Here is an 18,728-nt window from a genome sequence, read left to right as displayed (position 1 = left end):
TTTTTAATGGAGTATAGAGGGTTTGTAGTGGAGTAAAGGGTTTACAGGGGGTACAGAGGGTTTGTAGTGGAGAACAGATGGTTTCTAGAGGGTATAAAAGGTTTATAGAGGGTACAGAAGGTTTATTAACTGTACAGAGGGTTTATAGTGGAGTAAAGGGTTTATAGAGGGTACAGGGGGTTTATAGTGAGTATAGAAGGTTTATAGAGGGTAGAAGGGGTTTAAAGATGGGTACAGAGGGTTTATAGAGGGATATAGAGGAAGGAAGAAATATTTTAGAGGAGTATAGAGGGTTCACAGAGGGGTACAGGGGGGTACATATGGCATAGACGGGGTTTAAGGTTGATTGAACAGGGCTGAAGTGGTGCAGAGGTCTTAATATTTAGATCAAAAAACCTGCAGACGTCAGATGTTGGACCAAAACGTTTTGATGAGAGTCATTCGCAAACTATCTGCAAATGAATTTAATCACTGGCTATTGGCTACAAAACATCTAACAAGGACTGACAAGTTGAAAATGTGAAGATGCTGATTGCTCTGCATTTGATCAAAGTGTCCAGTCAACAGCAGTCCTTGTGTTTAAGATAAATAGGCCTTATTCAATTACTCTCAAGACGACGCCCTCATTTGTCCTCGTCTTGTGCCAACACACAGCCTTCACTAGATATTATCCTAAAGTCAGCTTCCTCTTTACTGTCATTTGGTCAGTTTTACTCAATAAGAGTATCATCTGTCTTTAATTGAATCTGTAAGTGAAATCAAATGTACAGTGACCTGTCCCAGGAGAGCATGATTTTGCCCTTTAAAGACCTTCCAGTTGGTTTTCTTCCACACATTTCCAGAGGTTACTTAACGTTTTGCAGCAGAGGTCCAACATCTTGGTCTAATATTTTAACCTTTAATTATGCTGTTTGCTATATAGCCCTCAAAATCCCGTTAACAGAATTAAAGTTTAAAAAGTCCCCCATGTCTTGTTTTCTCCTCGTTACTTCTCCCCTCATCTAACCCTCCTTGTTTTGTGATCTTTCAATCAGCCACTTATTATCCTAATGCATGGTGCCCATTCTTTTCTGAGGGGGGAAGCCCAGCTAATTTAAATTTCCTTAGTTTTAGTTTGAGGATCTTTTGGAGCAATAAAACAAGATTTAAGAGTCACATCATCTCCATTATGAAGTACAAGGAATTTACTCCACAGCCTGAGCCCACTTGGAGGCTGTTTGTGACATTCCTCAGCCTAATTTGTTGTATGGAGCACTTAATTTAGTTTTTAAGACGTCCAGAAGGGCTTCTTTCTGTACCTATGTAGTCGTGGAGGCATTATATAACTAATTGGACCATGTGATGTTGGGGCGGTGCTGTAGTGCTTTTGTAGAGAAAGGCGGCTCTCCAATTAAAGAAATCCAACCCAAGTTTCAGAGCTTGGATGAAGACAGATTAAGAGAGATCTCAGGAATGTTCTGGCTGTAATTGCTTCATCTTTCTGGCTGTTTTTTAATATCTTTTTATTTTATCTTCCTGCACAGACGACTCAGAGAGGAGATTTCAGTCAAAATGGCCAACCGCTATGACTGTATGGAGTGTAAGGAGTCCTTGTTTGGTCAGAAGTACATCCTCAAGGAAGAAAACCCGTACTGCATCATGTGCTACGAGGCACTTTTCTCTAATAAGTGTGAGGTGTGCCATGTGCTCATTGGCTGCACCAGCAAGGTAAGATTTAACTTATATTCAGACATTTAAAGTCAACCTCCTCATATTTTCTCAATCATGTTTGCAGATGACCTGGAGTCACAAAGCTAGTTTTCTACCGCAGCACCAAACATACATCACATATCAACCAGCATGTGTTTAAAATGTAATCATCAAGCTTAATGTACATTTTCTTCGACACTGTTTAAAGAACTTTTTGGACTTTTTTTCAAGTCATCATTTCAACCATGTCAGCAGCACGGGTTAGGGATGGCAGTATTGGTCTATTCGTTGGTCGGTCCACCACTTTGGTCCAAACTGCTGCAGTAATGAGTCATAAGTTAGCATTTTCATCTTTTGGAGATGCCTGATGGTAATAATGTCTCTGGTTAGACATTTGAGTTTTGATCTAAAGCTTAAAATATGTCTGTAAACACCCCATTTGTGAATTTTGAAGCTTTCACGCAAGTCTATATGGCATCAACACTGGTGGGACCAAATCTGCAAATTTTCCAAAATTTGAAAACCATTCTGTTTAAAAATTTGGGACAATAATGTCTAATATTGTGTTTTGGGTTCAACCATAATTGTTAGCCATTAGCGACACCAGTTACTATTCCATTTTCAATAACAACAATAACAACCCCCGAGCTAGCAACCAGCACGCAACCAAACACTCCCTCCTTTCACTGACTCTGCAGGATCTGTCGTACAAGGACCGCCACTGGCACAGTGAATGCTTCCTCTGCATTAAGTGCAGCCGATCTCTGGTGGATTGGCCCTTCTGCAGCAAGGATGACATGCTGATGTGCATTGACTGCTACAGCAACGAGTACTCTGCCAAGTGCCATGCATGCCTGAAGACCATCATGCCAGGTGAGGACAGAGAAATTGTGACACTACTTCTCACTGGATTTATTTCCTCAGTAACCACTTTGCTGATGAGTTTATGGTCTCAATCTGTAGTTTCAAGCCTTCTTCCATCAAAGATGATGCTCAGTTTGTAAATTAAGGTCCCATTTCGAGTAAAATAGACAATAAAGCTTGTGATTGACAAGCCTCTACCATGGCGTGTCCTCAGATCCAGTCAGGTACAATCAGTATATCCACCTCAGCTACACCGTCACCGTCCAAATATTGTCACTCAAAGATCAAGATGGCGATGGCGGTTATATTATATTTCATCTAATTTTTCCCTTTTATCTTGATTTTTATGTCCCTATTATCATTATTGTCGTGCATTAATTCAGGTGAAAAGAAAACAAAAAATCACCAAAATCCATCAAAAATCAAAGGTATGCAAGCATATTTATCTGAGGCGGTTCGGTAGCCTTTGAATCTTGGACCTGTCATGTGTTTTTCTTGGTAAAGTTCGAGTTCTCAATCATTCAGAGCTCACGTAACGTCAGCAAATATCATTTGGCTGTAATTGGATGAAGTTGATCTGCATGCCTGAAGGACAGCGGGGCCAACTGTACGTGTAATTATTGGCGTAGGCATGAATTTCAGGCACAGAGTGTCTTCTCTCTCTTCAGTTAAAACTCCTTAAATTGATGATGTAATGAAGAGTAATCTCATGAGAGCGTTGATGACAGTATGTTACCAGAACAACAACAGTTTAAGTGAGTTGAGAGGATGGACGGTGTCTCCCTTTTCCCACTCTCACACTCTTCTCTGTCTCCCTCTCCTCCCACCAGGCTCTAAAAAGATGGAGCATAAGGGCAACAGTTGGCACGAGAATTGTTTCACCTGCAACCGTTGCCAGCAGCCCATCGGCACCAGGTGCTTTGTGCAGAAGGACGTCAACAACTACTGCCTGCCCTGCTACGAGAAGCAGTTTGCCCAGCAGTGCATCCACTGCAAGAAGGTGATTTACATTCACTCATGTCAACGCTCACGAGAGGCTCTTAATGCATCTGCAGCTCCTATTGATTTGTACTTTTTGCCTTTAAATTTGGATGCAACTGATTCTGTTCTTGTGTAATGCTCTTAAGGTTGCGGAGAGGTCACTAATGAGCAATGCTTTCATCCTCATCGATATTCTGTTTGAGAGGCATTTAAGTTAAACGTGACCCATCATTTTTATGAACCATGGTTTTTCCCTGAGGCGTCTCTGGGGCAGCTTTAAAGGGGTCTTTAAATCAAGACAATAAGAAAACGTAGTTTGATGATGTCGTGAAGTAGTCGGGGATCATTGGAGTCTTTATTGTTAAACAACCACCATTGCTGATGTCATGCAGAAATGTCCACGACTTCCTTCCTCACTCTCTGACGTATCATCTAATGTTTTCCCAGAAGTCATAGCAACAGACGACCAGATGAAACGCGCTGTTACTTTGTGTAAAATTACAATTTCTCTGGTTTTAACATTATTGGAAACATTTGGGATAATGTAAGTCCCCAACTCATCAAAATATAAGACAAAGGTCTCGTTGTTTTTAGACATTTTAATGCAAAACATTTTAAAGCTCAACATAAGTATTTTAGATGTGATTTGCGCATCATTTAAAGACATTTGCCTGTCGGGGTTTTGACTTGCACTAACGCAGGAAAACCTATGCTAGTTGTAACCCAAAATAAATTCTGTGTTTCCTGGAAGCGTCAATCCTTTTTCATGCAACTGCAGGGACTTAATCTGCCGTAATGGGCTGTCATGTAATTATTGTCACATTGTGGTCTGAAAAACAATAAATTGATCAAATTCAGTGCCTCATATCGCTTCTGCAGCTGCAATATTTCATGCTGTTTCCATGAGAAGGCAGCTTTCAAAGCTTTCGTCACACTGTGGTGGACATGGTTTCTTTTAAAGTAGGCTGGAAAAGCAATACATGCAGCCTTGGCATCCAAATCACTGCTAACAGTGCAGTTATGAGTAGACATACAGTGAAGGAGGGAAGAAGACTTATATGTGTGTTATGTAACAGTCAGGGGCAGGAAACAGATGGTCAGGCAGGCGGGAATCTGAGGCGTCTTTTTGTTGTAGAAGCTGGTAGGTGAGACAGCAGTCATCAAGCTCGTCTGTGACTAAGCCGGCAACAAACGGCACAAATTAAACCCGCACGAACCCACATACGTGAGGAGGAGCTCTGCATCTTTAAACATCGATACAAACAAATAAAAATGAATTACATTTATTGTGTTTGCTTTTGTATTTTACATGTAAATCATGTGCAAATCCAATCATGATGAACAGAAAACCACAAGAAAACACATAATCTTAATGTGAATGAATGAATGTATAAAACTTTATTGACAAAGCATTTTTTTGATGGTATGTTTCAGCCCATCACCACTGGAGGAGTGAACTACCGTGACCAGCCCTGGCACAAGGAGTGCTTCGTTTGCATCGGCTGCAAGCAGCAGCTGGCCGGTCAGCGCTTCACCTCCCGAGACGACTTCGCCTACTGCCTCAACTGCTTCTGCAACCTGTTTGCCAAGAAATGTGCTTACTGCACCACCCCCATCAGCGGTAAAGTGGAATAGTTCTCTTGCTTTATCCCACTTTTATGCCTTTAATTTTCCATCTCAGTCAAATTGATTAGAGGTCTGTATGTTTTGTATTTTGGAAAACAACATTTGGCATTTTCAGCATTTTGCTTGTTCTTGTTTAGGTATCATATTTTGTCATGGTATGCAGACAAAGCTATGACTATGAAAGCGTTTCACACTCCACTTGTTCTGCCATTTTATTACCAGAAATTGATGTCAGGTTTTTTGACGTCATCTCGTCCAGATTTCTATATTAGACAGGAATGTCCGGCCCAGTCATTCAGTGGTTTAATTACAATTTAGTCATTCTCCATTAACTGCTACATAACCCCAATAAACAGGTGAGGTTGCAGCTCCAAAGAAATGGATACAAGTTTACATAAAAATCAAGGAGCAAAAAACTCTCATCATTATAACAATTTTTGAGTTGTTCCCTCATGAATTGTACATTGTCCAAAGCCCTAGTCCCATGTGACTAGTATTACCAGGGGACCTTATGTAATTTAGAAATTACCACTCCTTGTTTTGTGTCTCATGGGGCTCATTCACACAGGATAAGCAAAGTCTGTATTTCACTTGTTTTCACTGACATTATGTGCCGGATATGTTGTCAAAACTCATCAGCTTTCAGAAGTGAAGTGTTTGTTCTTCAGCAGCCACATTATTGATCTAGTTAAGAGTTGGTGTGCCCACTTTCTGCATGTGTTAGAAGCATAAAAACACATTTGCAGCTCAAGTTAAAGATGCTTTATCACTGTACTTGAATATAGCAAACCTTCAGTTGCTCCTAGCCTTCTCTGTCATCACTTTTAAATGTCAATGTAGCTGATATATGATAGCAGAAAACAGAAAAACAACCCCAAATCAACAACATATTGATTCACATGGGACTAATATTATCACATGAGGAGAAATATGGTGAGTACTATGAGGTGCACATGTGATTAAGATTACAGATGTCTTCTAGAGGTCCCCAGGAAATACTAGTCTCGTGTGAACCTGGCTCGAAAATGAAACGATTGCATTAAACAGATTCTTCCGCAAATTAGAGTTGTACTTAAAGTAAAGGGAAGAAGAAAAAAATCAAATTATAATCAATTATCAAACCACATTTCCAGTATAACAAAGTCTTACTGTTATTCTGGATTTATAGTCTCCAAACCAAGACAACTGAAATCATCAGGGTTATTTTCTTAAACTTTCCAAAGCTCCTCCAACTTACTGTAACTTCAGGTTAGATCTGACTGTAGTGTTTGAGTTTTAGATACGAGGAACAAGGGCGATAACTGTCTAATCCTGCATATTTTTCGTCATCAGAAACAAATGCTAACAAAACTGGTATGAGGTTCTTAATTTGTCCTAAAATAATGAATAAAACAAGGTCAAAAGTCCCAACTACAGGTACTGTAAATGACACCGTTAACATGAACTGAACCTCTCCTAGATCATATGCCTCCCTCTGCATCCTGTGTATCCAATCAACACCAATTACAGGCTTATTAGATTACTGAGATCATGAGACAGTCTCCTTGTAGGTACTCATGGCTCCTCTTTGTTGCCTCTGTCTCCCAGGTCTCGGAGGCAGTAAGTACATCTCGTTCGAGCAGCGTCAGTGGCACAACGACTGCTTCAACTGCAAACGGTGCTGCGTGTCTCTGGTGGGCCGAGGTTTCCTGACGAGCAAAGACGACATCCTCTGCCCCGACTGCGGCAAAGATATCTGAGATGGAGTCAATCAGAGAGCACCAACGATTTTCTCCAAAGATTGGTGAATGATCAGTTATTGGGTTTTCACACATTAACTTACTCCGACTGCTAAGGTTTTTTTCCTGCATATACGCTGATGATACTTTGATTTATATTAACCAGCTGAAACCATAATCCCTTAATGTTTTGTTTTCTGAGAAACATTCCTCTTTGGATAGCAAAACTTTTGTCAGTTAGTCTTTCCCGCTTTCGTCTCAAGAAAATGTTTATCTCATTTTGGAATGAAGCCGTGTGTGGAATCAAAATAACCACTTTTTGATAGATATTTTACAGCATATTTAGTTGATTTAATGGCTTGAACTGTGATGTTTTGTTCTTAATAGAGTTAATATAATACTACTAATATTGTTTATTCTAATTACATACATTCTGTTTAATGAAATCTACTTCTGTTGAGCCTAATAAAGATTTTTTCAACTCAGATGAGTGCTTATTGGCCAACATTGATGCAACTCGTCAGTTCTTATATTGCAAAGGAAAATGTGTATTAAACCGAAAACTATTCAAGTCTGTTGGTTAGTATAAATTAATTATAAATAAGTATGCAATTTTGTTTGGGGTCCTGCTATTAAAATGTTTAGTTTGTGAAAGTCAACTGTGCCATTTTCTAACAAGTACCTTTAAGTTGAACTTAATAGCTTTATCAATGGTTAATAAATCATTAATCAGTTTTGGTTTGCCAAAGGAAAAAGAAAAAAACATTAGCTGGTGTGTATCCTTTCCTATATATTAATAATGCAGTTATAAATGTTGGTAATCCATTGATATATGCTAATGAGTTTCTCACTTACTAATAAGCTATCAGGTCTATAGTTATAAATGTTTTTAAGTTGTTCATGAAGGATTTTAATCATGAAGTTTGCAGGTCAAAAGATGTTAAGAAATTGATTTTGGTCCAGATAATTCTGCCTTAGAAATAAGTTCAATCAATTAAGGCAAGTTTTTTCTATGTGGTGAGGAAAAAGATGGGCAAGCTAATTCTTGTTAGCTAATATTGTGTATTTTTCTCACCACATAGGTGCACAAGACTTTGTTAAAAAGCAATTTTAATGATGGCAAAACACTTGCAGTGTTCACAGGGGACACTCTTGTCTCCTAAGAAATGCAAGACCAAACTCCATTAGAAAAACTATCGATTCAAGACGGCATTGCTTTTGGCTGACAGTACACTACTTGTTTGTTGTTTGTTGTTGTTGCTTTTCATCTTTTGGTAACTTCGGCACACATGATGCCTTCTAAGCAGCAAATTATTCAAGTAAAAGAAAAATGCAGCTGGTGCGTCCTTTCTATTTGATATAACGTGATCATAAATGTAAGTAATCCATTATGGGGTCAGTTACTAACAAGCCATCAAGTCTGCGGTTTCAAATGCGAATAAGTGATTAATAAAGTAATTTAATCAGTAAGTTTGCTCTTAATAAGATGCTAATGAATTGATCTATAATAACCCTTTCTAGAAATAAATACAGCCAATCAAGGCGAGTTTTCATCATCTGGTGACCCCAAAGTTGTCCTTACTTATTTGTTATGATTGAGCTATAAAGCATTATTGAACTATTTATTTATTTTTCTATTCTATTATAAAGAAAAACCTCTTACTTTATTATTTATTGTGCTGCTGGGAGCAGTGACGTCGTCCTCTGAATGAAATCAAAGATCTTCTCCTAACGTAGTAACAGCAAGAATATTGGAAAGAGCGCTCACTCTGTCCCATTTCCAGATCGCCTCTTCGCCCTTTGCTGTGACTCATCATGCAGCTCACAGGACAGCCACTAGCGTCGGGCTTTGTCGCGTTTATACGATCTTTGTTTAGCGTACCGGAAGTCGGCAGCAGGTGCCACCGGAAGTGTGTTCGGTCCAGCCTCGCCGAGGAAGCTAACGGACTTTCATTGCGAAAAGCCGATCCGTAATTACAACAAAAGAAAAATAACATATAATGTAAGATGAGTGTTTGATTTTGTGCGAGTTGTATCGTCAGCTGCTCACCTAAAAACTGGCGATGTCGCGGCGCAAAGTGAGGTTAGCGGCGGGAAGCCAACGCCGCAGCTAGCTAGACGGCTAGCTACATTAGCAAGGCTTTGTTAGCTACATGGCGAAATAATACTATGCCGCTAGAAAAGGCTATTTGTCTTATATATTTCTATATTGTGTGCTTTTATATGTAGAAAATACGTTATTTGTATTGTTATAATTCAATATTACGCCGGTTATCATGCGTGCATTCTCTGCAAAACTGGGCTCACTTTTATGTCTGTTTAAATGTCTTTTTATATCGTAATTAACTCGTTTTATGAGTTGTATCAGCATTTATTTGCATGTATACGCTGTTGAACACGTACTCGTACAGGGGACTTGTTTTTATTTCGTTCATTAGTTTAGTAACGTCCTAATTTTCGCTACGTCAATGAGTGAGCGCACACAGGCCTCTATGAGAAACACAAGGCCGAACTCCATAAGAGAAATCGATAATTTAAGACTGATTGGCCATTATTAAACGCATCGCTGCTCGTTCAACATAATTTGGTATATTTTATGAATGTTTCTGCTTTTTTGCTGGATACGTACTATCTACTAAGTCATATTTAATGTTTGCTAACAAGCGAGGTAGCTTTAAATTTGTGTTATGTTTCATTGACCACTTAATGGATCATAACTTATTTCCTTTGGTATTCAGATTGTGTTACTTCCTCAGCTGAGATGAGTGCTGCAGTGCCCAACCATCGAAGGACAAAGCCTGGTGGTAAGATTCAATTCAATTTCAAGTATTTCTAAGATGCAGTACAAGGGATTTTATGGCACCCATCACCTGTAATACATTTGAATACGCCAAACTAAAAAATTTCGACATTTCTGAAACAAAATGTTGACATTTTTTAGCTGAAATACATTTTGGATGCAAGAATGCCACAGAGCAAAACAAGTGGATGTAATTGTCGGCGCATAAATCACTGCAGGCATAAAGCCCGGGGTTGTGAACGCCAACGTGACTGGACCGAGCTCCCAGATCCCCGGTCTGTCCCAGACTGCTGATGAAAACACCCCGGCCGAGAGGGTCAGCGGACGGCGAGTTGGGATATTTGAGTCGGACTCGGACTACGTCAAGCTCGCGAAGGGAGGAGGACACAAAGGTAAAGGTTTCTCAGAACATGAAATGTGTTTCATAAGAAGTTTGTTATTGTGGAAGTATTAGATATATTTGTCTGTGTCTGACTAACCTCCTCCTGCCCTCAGAGTCAAAAGTTTATCTTAACTGTACAATAAACTAAAACAGTGGAAGTCATCACATTTTAAAAATAAAAGAGCGTCCCAGGTGACTTGTTTGATGTTGGCACTTGTGTCTCGACTCTTTGAAATGCAAATCCTGAACAAGTGGCTTACCGGTCCACAACATGAAAGTGGGGGGATCCTGTTAGAAAAATGATTTTTATGCATTTTGGGAAAACAAAACAGCCACTTTTGTTTTTTGAGACTGTAACACTGCTGACTTCAGCTACCAGGGGGAAACAATTCAAAGTTCAGTGTTGAGTTCCACATGAATGTTTTATGCTTCAGGATGGATGAATCCTCTGCAAGTTGGGCTCAACTGGCATGAAATGTCTGCAGATGTTAGCTTTGATGCTTTATTTTATGGGTTATAGCTTCAATTGTTTGCCAAAATATAATATTTTTCTTCCTACATGGGTAAATAAGACTCTTTTTTTCCCCTAAATATTTTAATGATAGTAAAACTTCTTGCAGGTGTTGACAGGGGATGATCTTGTTTTATAGTTAAAAAATACAATGCCAAACTTCATTAGAAAAATTATCAATTTAAGACATTTTATTTCACATCATCTCAATTTCTCCTAGCAGTTTTGCTCTGCTGGCTAAAAGCTAAATTTTAGCTGAAATAGTGTATTTGTCTTCCCACATATGTGCTCAAGACTCATTTTATTATTTTTAAAACAATTTCAACAATTGGAAAATTTCTTTGAAGAATTGACAGGGCACACTCTTATTGCATATTAAGGCAATGCCAAACTCCCTTAGGAAAATTGTCAATTTAAGGCGGGGTTGCTTTTAGCTAACATTACACTAGTCATTTAAGTTTGTTGTTGATGCCTTTCATCTTTTGGTAAATTCAGCGCACATGCTGCCTTGTTAGCAGAAAGTTATTCCACAAAAATATCAGTTTCTTCTAATGTTTTGGGAATTGCTTGAATTTCAGATATATGCTTAATTAAAAAAAAAAAAAAAAAAAATCTGCTGTGGAGTAATTTTGGGCTGCGTAAAGGAAGCCTGCTGTTCTTCTCACATATGCCGACTAAAAGACAGATTGTGACATTATTTTTATGCAGAATAATTGTTAAGCCCCTGAGCCGAATAGACGGTGAGTTAAACATCAAATTGTGCTTTCAAAGGTGAGACTCAGTATAATGCGTCATAACTGCTGGCAGTGTTTTGAACATTGTGTCCCCACACCTGCAGGGCTGTTGAGTCACGATGATGTTGATGGTGATGACAAACCGAGGAGGCAGTACAATCCATCTGCTAATTGGTTTGGAGGTGATGAGTCAAAGAGGTAAGATCACTTGGTGAGACACGCAAAGAAGAACGGGGAAGATGCATCGTTGCATGTTCGGATGATGAGTTTGTGTGTGATTCAAAACCCTAAACAAGTCTTGTTGTTGAAGAATGATTGTTAAATTGTGAGGCTAATGAAAGGAACAATCTGTCTCTGGGTTTAACTTCGAACAGAATCACTGATAAAGTACAAAACCTTTAAATTCTTTAAATACTATATCCATGAAGGGCCAGGTGAAACAGTAGCCAAGCATATCGTCCACAGCCCAAATTTCCCAGAATGTGATAAATGGCGAGCAGTGATGACACATCGTATATCACCGTGGTTTTGTGCTTACAGCGGAAGCAAAGTGACGTCTCCTGACAGCGAGATGAAGGCGCACATGCAGCCTCTGACTGCACCGTTTGGCACTGATAATGGTTCCACCTGGGAGACCGATTTAATTTCCCCTAATAAAGAGAAGGTGAATGGACCCAAATGCGTCACCACCAACATTGATACCGTCTTCCATCCTTTTTATTTATTTTTTACCATCACCTTTCCTTTTTTTTTCGCTTAATTTTGCTCCATCGTCGCATTTTGATTTAATTTACCGTCGTGATTTTTCTGAGCTTTAATGAACGTTTCAGTAAAGTACTGAGAGAAAACTTGATAAAAACAAATATTCATGTAAAGTACATTTCATTCAATCGTCTTGTTTGTCTTTCATATCAAAGTAGCTGAAACTATGTGGGGAGGGGAAAGAAGACAAAACGCAATACCAAACTCCATTGGAAAAACTGTCAATTTAAGATACCGTGTCTTTTTTAAAGCTAACTGTACACTCCTGTTAATGCTTTTCATCTTTTGGTAAGTTCGGCACATCTGCTGTCTCCTCTGCAGCAGATTATTTCACAAAATCTCAATTTCTTCTAAAGGTTGAACTCTACTGCCCCTCACTGTCCATCGGGGGGAAGGAAAAAGATTGGCAAGCTAATTCCTGTTGGCTAAAGTAGTGTATTGTTCTTCATAAGTAGGTGCACAAGATTCTGTTTTTTAAACTAATTTAATTGCAAAATGTGTTGACAGGGAACACACTTGTCCCTTATTGAGAAACACAATGCCAAACCCCATTAGAAAAAATGTCTATTTAAGACGGTTTTGCTTTACCTTACGGTACAGTACTCGATGAAGTTTGTTGTTGATTCTTTGCATCTTTGGGTAAATTCGGCACATCTGCTGTTTTCTAAACAGCAACTTATTTCACAAAATCTCAGTTTCTTCCAGTGGTTTTACTCTGCTGCCCCACACTGTCCTTTGTGGGGAGGAAAATTGGTATGATATTTTCAAAACGGATAAGAAATCACAGCATTAAACATAACTTATACAATATCTTCAAACAAAAGGGAACATTTGGAACAAGAAGTTGTAACGAAAAAATACATTTTTGCTTTTTGAACATGTCATTGAAGACGAAAAACCCCTCAGCTGAAAAAACATGAATCCTGTTTTTTTGGATATATATTCCTCAAATTAAGTCGTATTTATCGGGAAGTGTACATATTGATAAAATAATTTGTTTGGGTAGAATTATATAAAGTTAAAATCAGTTTCATTTTGCAGGAGATCGTCGACAAAGTTTGCTTCAAGCCGGTTTTTGTTCATGCCACTTTCTTCAATCATTTTCCATTGCATGACTGACTTCATATTAATTTTTCCTCCATCATTGCATTTGTTTTTGCTCGGTGATTTGCCTGCATATTTGTCAACAAAAGTCCAAACTACCCACATTTATTTGTCTTTATTAGTGTATTTGTCAGCACACAACTGACCACGTTTCCATCCCACAGATGTCTCCTGATGGCGTTGCCAGTCAGATTGAAGGTCTCACTGTGACCAGCAAATACAAGAGAACGTGAGTAAAGTCCATCTCGTTAAAATAAAACCACTTTATTGATATTTGTCATATTAAATTCTAGATTATCCACCTAATAAATGCAACTTAATAGCAGCATACAAACTTAATGGTCTAACGATAACTGTTGATTCATCGTTTGGTGTATTTACAATAATATTAGATGAGATAAAACTGCAAATTTTCACATTTGAGAAGCTGAAACCATTAAATATTTAACATTTTCTCTTTGAAATTGTCCTCAATGATGAATCAATTATTGATTCACCATAAATCAGTCTAAGATTAATTCTGTGAAGGTCGAGCGACGCGTGTAAACCTCAAGTTTGTCGTAACGACGATGTCTTCTGTCGCCTCCTCAGGTCTTATGACAAGAAGGCTCCTCCAGTCAGCATGACCAAGCTGCTGAGTCATGGCTACGTGGAGGAAAAGAAGAAGTCTCCTAATGACGACGACACCTCAAGTACGATACGGAGCTCGTCTCAGATTCATGAAGTTAATCGATGAGGGACACTTAATGATTATCTTTGTGTGAATGTGATAGTTTTTAGGCATTTTAAACCTTGAAAAAACAAAGATGTTTGCTGATTTTGAGCATCTTTAAACTAAATCACACGGAGTTATTAGAGTTATTTAGACACCATTAAATCTTTGTTCCACTTTCCAAACTGAGGTCTTGCTCATTACTAATTCACTAGTAGATTGACACTTATTAACCCACACAGGCTCGACTGGTGAATTAGTTATGAGCTTCAGAATGTGGAAAATTTTCTGAGTTAGGACCTGAGAATAGGCCGTCTTTACGAAGCAGTAGATGTTTGCCTCGACGTTGACGTTTGCTTTGTTTTTTTTCCAGGCATGACCTCGGAACAGACGAGCACCATCGAGACGGAGGACGTGGACGACCTGGAGTAGCGCACTCAGGTTCTCGTCAAACGAAAGGGGGTCGTCCTCACACCGGTTCACGCCACTCCGCCCCTGTCGGATTCACTCGCATTTATTGTACATCCACTGACTGTTAGGTTTTGTACTCATGTTTATGCAAAGGTACCGTCCTCTCTATTTATTTGCTTTAATTTGTAAAAAGAGTTCACACGGATTTCGTCGAGTAGATGTGCTCGCTGTACTTTGATTTCTGTATCCCTCGATTTGAAAGACGAGTTGTGCGCAGGGTCGGAAGCTAACTTCCCGTTTCACCAGCCAAAGCTTAAATTCGACCTTTTTTTGACTGGTGTCTGGTGTTAGTTTCCCTCCCTGGTTGTATGAAGATCGAGTTAGTGAACGTTAAAGGTGTTTGTGCTAATGAAACGTGGTTCCAGTGACGTGAAATATTATTTGTTTTGATCAAGGGCTCCTGCTGTCTGAAGGGATGTTAGAGGGTTGTGTGTTTTCAGCTGTGGGGGCGGATACGATCATTCGTAGGGACAGCGACCCTGCAGCTGTGATCACATGCCAAAGTGCATACTGATGGTTTGTTTGGTTAAAAATGGTTTTTAGGTTGCTGCTCTGCAAAAGGTTGCTCTGATCTTCTATTTCCTCCCACAAATCTGTTGTTTTTGAGTTGCTAGAATCCAGAAGAATGCATCAGTTTAATGTTAAATCTGCATTTTTATGACGAAAATCAGGAGAAAATGCCTCATATTGAATTAGCCGATGTTTACTATTTTCCAGAAGGTTTTGAATTCTGACTTTATTAAATTAGGGCGCTCATCAGTGTGTTTGAAGCCGGTCCAAATGTGTCAGAAGCTTTCTAATGATAGAACTAAATTGGGTCCGTTCCTGCATCTTTAAATCCTTCACGGTTATGTTATTGCAACAACAGATAAAGCCGGGAAATCGAAGGGAAAACCGCCACCTTCAGCAGAGCGACGAGCTGAAAGTCGTGTCCGGCGTAATTCCCTGTGAAGATTAAGGCAGACGAGTTTTAAAAAGTGAGTTCTGAACGTGCCAACCAAGCAGTTTTTCCCTGCTTCATGCAGTGTTTTTGACTTTGTAGACATCAGTAGGAGAACTTAGTGTTAGTGCACTGCCTGGTCACACCAAACCCTCCATCTCATGACGTGTGTTTATCCATCAGAGTCCGTTCTCTTCAGAGGAGAGAAATGGTTACTGCGGCAGCATTTTTCTTTTGCAAAACTTCAATTTGGGGGCAAAAAAAGCCTTTTCTGGTGATCAAAGTCAACGAGGTGGAGATCATATAACCCAAAGAAGTGACAGAAAAGGCTTCACATCATTACATAGTTGTCAAAAAGCAGTGAGTTTAATGTTTTCAGTAAGTTCTCAGCTAATTATCAAAATAAGATACTCTAATAAAGGCCTGTCTTTATTAAAAAGTCTGTTAATCAGAGATACAGATGCCATATTCATTCATCAACACGTACAATATCTATAAAATATATATCAACATAATCTGAAAAAGTTATTTTCATCATTGTGAAATCCTCAACTTTCGCAGTAGCAATTAACAGAATTGAAATTAACAACAATTTAATGTTTTTGTGATTAAAAATAACAAAATAGAGATGAAATAGTAAGAAATCGACTACAGTAGAAACAAAAAGAGATCCTAAGGAAGATTTTAGCACCATGTTGTGAAGTGTAGACGATGAAGATGCATGAAAAGCAAATAAGATTAATGTTGTGTTCATCTACGATAAAAAGAAAAAGAAAAAGTGAAGTCAAATCTTTAAAAATGCTCAAATAAAAATCAAATAAAAGGCTAAAACTCCCAAATTCTGGATAATTCTTCAGATAATGATATACCTTTAAAAATAATCTACGCCGGGCTTCTGCATGTGTTGAATTCAGTCTTAAAAAGTAATAAAAAGTCTTAAATTTAATTCACACAAGTCTTAAATGTTTTCTGTCGCTTGCTTTAGACGCAATATAATATTATAACAATATTACAAATGTGTTCATATGTGTGAGCTGACTGTTTTGTCTTTTGCCGTGATATCAAAAGAGCCATTAAGTATCGTTTTTTATCACTAGTACCGTATCTATATTTAAAGTTATGGTATCATGACGATGTTAATTAGGATTTAAAATATGCGATGTAAAGATTTCGAGGCCGAATCGTCCCCACTGGTCTTCAGACTTTATCTCGCAGAAGCGCCTTCAACAAAATGTGGCTTTTAAATACTTTAACACTGAAGTATTTCAAGATGAAAATGTTGCTTTTTCCCCCTTAAATCCTTAAATTCAGTGCCAAATCCTTTTATGTCTTTAGATCTTTACTGAGACAAGAAACAGTTCGTCAATCTGGTCAGTTTAGAAGCCAAGTCTTTCAATTATTTCCTTCACTTACTTAATGTTTGTTTGGAGTTTGGCTCGCAGAGACAAAGGAAGTAGTCCGTCTCCTCCTCTTCGTCCTCGGCTTGCAGAATTAGCTCGGCCGTCCGGATCTCTCAGCGTAAAAGTAATGGATTCCTGTGACATTTGACGGACAGTCGGAGGCTCGACTCTCATTTACCGGTTGTAATTTTTTTTTTTTTTTTTAGCCGTGACTGTGAAGCTGCCGCCGACAGTGAAATCCTAATCCTACAGGGACATTTGTCAGGTGAAGAAAATGCTCTTAAAATGAAAAAGGATCAGGATGATTTATTTGGGTATAACAGCCAGATTACAGCTCCGAGTTTGTCCCAGTAAATCCAACACATTCATCACCTGCCGCAGTACCAGACTCCCATTTGAAAAGAATCGACTTTAAAAACTCTTTACAGGAAATGTGTCATGTTCAACACAACCGTCTGGTTTGGGGTTGTCAGTATTTTCAACACAATATATTTAAGTAACGATGTATAATTTATCTATGTGTGGTATTAAAAAAGTGTCAAGTGTAGGCGCTTTGCTGTGTTTGGTGACACTGGATTTTTATTTCGCGGTACGAAGAATGGCGAATGTATCGTCTTTGGATATAGTTTGCTTTGAAGAACGGGTTTATTTTTATGAACTGATAAATATTCAGGTACAGTATTTTTAGTTTAGCTCGTTGAGTTTCTTCCTCTTCTCCCAGTGAGTTGGTGGCATATCAGTTTACAAACCAATAGCGGGAACCTTTAGTGGCTTAACTCTGCGTAGTCCTCCCCGAAGTCTTGTTACTCGTATGTCCTCGCTCCCTTTTTTGCGTTTATTATCTGCAAGTGGTATAATTTCATTTTATTTTTTTTTGTTGAAAAATGCAAATGTACCAGAGGAGACTGAAGAAGGCAGCATTTAAACAGAAGATCCCTGAAGTGTTTGTTAGTGTGGAGGAATCCAGCTGACACCACTCGATGTAAGACCCTCGCTCATGTTTATGACTGCACACAGACTCTCAGTTATCATTTCAATAAATGGGCATGTGCATGTACTCGTGTGCTGGTGTTTTTCTTCTTATAACAAGAAAAAAGTGTATTATAAGTGTCACAGGTTTATAATAGAGGTGGATGGGAGTTAGTTTGTGATTTCAAAGCATTTATATATAAAAAAGTTGAGGTAAGGACAATTAAAGAAGGACAGAAGGAAATAAAAAAGGAAAAACAGGAAGTGTATATGTAATAAAGGTATTATGGTGCATTCATGTGGTGTTGGAATAATCCGAAAAATGACTTCCTGACTGGAAAAGTTACGTGAGTCTGGGACAAAATCACCAAAGTTTCAAACGGCTATCGGCATTTTTTTTTAAACGCTCTGAGCATTAAAATACAATACATCTGTGTACCGTCCATGTTGTTTCCGCACGCCGACGAAGAAGGAGAACGACCTCTCAACTCACGTAATGGGATCGTTTGACGGAGCACTTGAATGCAGGGTTGAAAATAAAAATGAAAGAAGTAAAGGATTAAATAAGGGCATAAGAAGAAAGTAAACAGGAAGTATGGAAGACGAAGGAGGAAGTAAACAGCGTCGGACAGCTTCGTAGCTCCTCAGCGTGGTAATAAATAATGAGTGTGCGTACGAGCTGCTTGAGATCGGCAACATAATATTTTGTCGGTGTATTAGGAAGCTAAAAGTGCAGATAAACTGAACGCCGCAAACTAAGCAGCCATTGGAAGCACATTAAACAAACAAACATTGAAAAAAGTAAATAAATATGTGGTTTAAAATCAATAACTTGACTTGGAATAAAAATTATGACTCATAATACTTCACATCAGTTTTGTGAAATGTTGTGTTTTGATCCTCAGGGCCACCGTACAGTCGCCTATAACGAGGATTATTAACAAAAAACATGCAGTTTGATAAACATTAATAATAATAAAGGTTAAAAAAGTTTAATTTATGTGCACGTGAGTGGATTTTGTTTTTTTTTTCAAGATGTGTCATTAAAAATAGTTTTTAAAAAAT

General features: G+C 38.5%; 2 protein-coding genes across 3 annotated transcripts; both read left to right on the top strand.

Annotated features, from left to right (window-relative positions):
- The first annotated feature begins 1,551 nt into the window (after positions 1-1,551).
- Positions 1,552-6,899, top strand: LOC140992157 (four and a half LIM domains protein 2-like). 2 transcript variants are annotated; one of them, XM_073462427.1, is made up of 5 exons: positions 1,552-1,707; positions 2,388-2,562; positions 3,384-3,553; positions 4,969-5,155; positions 6,748-6,899. In XM_073462427.1, exons 1-5 carry the CDS (start codon positions 1,552-1,554, stop codon positions 6,897-6,899), a joined length of 840 nt encoding a protein of 279 aa, XP_073318528.1. The 2 variants fall into 2 exon arrangements, with proteins under 2 accessions (XP_073318528.1, XP_073318527.1); XM_073462426.1 differs by having other exon boundaries at positions 2,388-2,566; positions 3,382-3,553.
- Positions 6,900-8,792: 1,893 nt separating this feature from the next.
- On the top strand, positions 8,793-17,751 carry c24h7orf57 (chromosome 24 C7orf57 homolog). Its single transcript, XM_073462388.1, has 8 exons — positions 8,793-8,880; positions 9,617-9,682; positions 9,897-10,070; positions 11,410-11,503; positions 11,846-11,969; positions 13,336-13,400; positions 13,763-13,863; positions 14,257-17,751. Exons 2-8 carry the CDS (start codon positions 9,640-9,642, stop codon positions 14,313-14,315), a joined length of 660 nt encoding a protein of 219 aa, XP_073318489.1. The 5' UTR covers positions 8,793-8,880; positions 9,617-9,639; the 3' UTR covers positions 14,316-17,751.
- Positions 17,752-18,728: the final 977 nt, after the last annotated feature.

The sequence above is a fragment of the Pagrus major genome, chromosome 24 (assembly GCF_040436345.1).
Source record: "Pagrus major chromosome 24, Pma_NU_1.0".
Classification (NCBI taxonomy): Eukaryota; Metazoa; Chordata; class Actinopteri; order Spariformes; family Sparidae; genus Pagrus; species Pagrus major.
The sequence above is the reverse complement of the archived record's forward strand: the minus strand, read 5'-3'. Positions and strand labels throughout refer to the sequence as shown.

What these genes read in the sequence shown, in the direction of transcription:
- LOC140992157 (XM_073462426.1), top strand. Translation starts at nt 1,552, where the DNA reads ATGGCCAACCGCTATGACTGTATGGAGTGTAAGGAGTCCTTGTTTGGT. An exon ending in AAGACCATCATGCCAGGTGA is followed by an intron (nt 2,567 to 3,381) that starts GGACAGAGAAAT and finishes TCTCCTCCCACC; the next exon opens with AGGCTCTAAAAAGATGGAGC. An exon ending in CTGCACCACCCCCATCAGCG is followed by an intron (nt 5,156 to 6,747) that starts GTAAAGTGGAAT and finishes TCTGTCTCCCAG; the next exon opens with GTCTCGGAGGCAGTAAGTAC.
- c24h7orf57 (XM_073462388.1), top strand. Translation starts at nt 9,640, where the DNA reads ATGAGTGCTGCAGTGCCCAACCATCGAAGGACAAAGCCTGGTG. An exon ending in TCGAAGGACAAAGCCTGGTG is followed by an intron (nt 9,683 to 9,896) that starts GTAAGATTCAAT and finishes AAATCACTGCAG; the next exon opens with GCATAAAGCCCGGGGTTGTG. An exon ending in TTTCCCCTAATAAAGAGAAG is followed by an intron (nt 11,970 to 13,335) that starts GTGAATGGACCC and finishes TCCATCCCACAG; the next exon opens with ATGTCTCCTGATGGCGTTGC.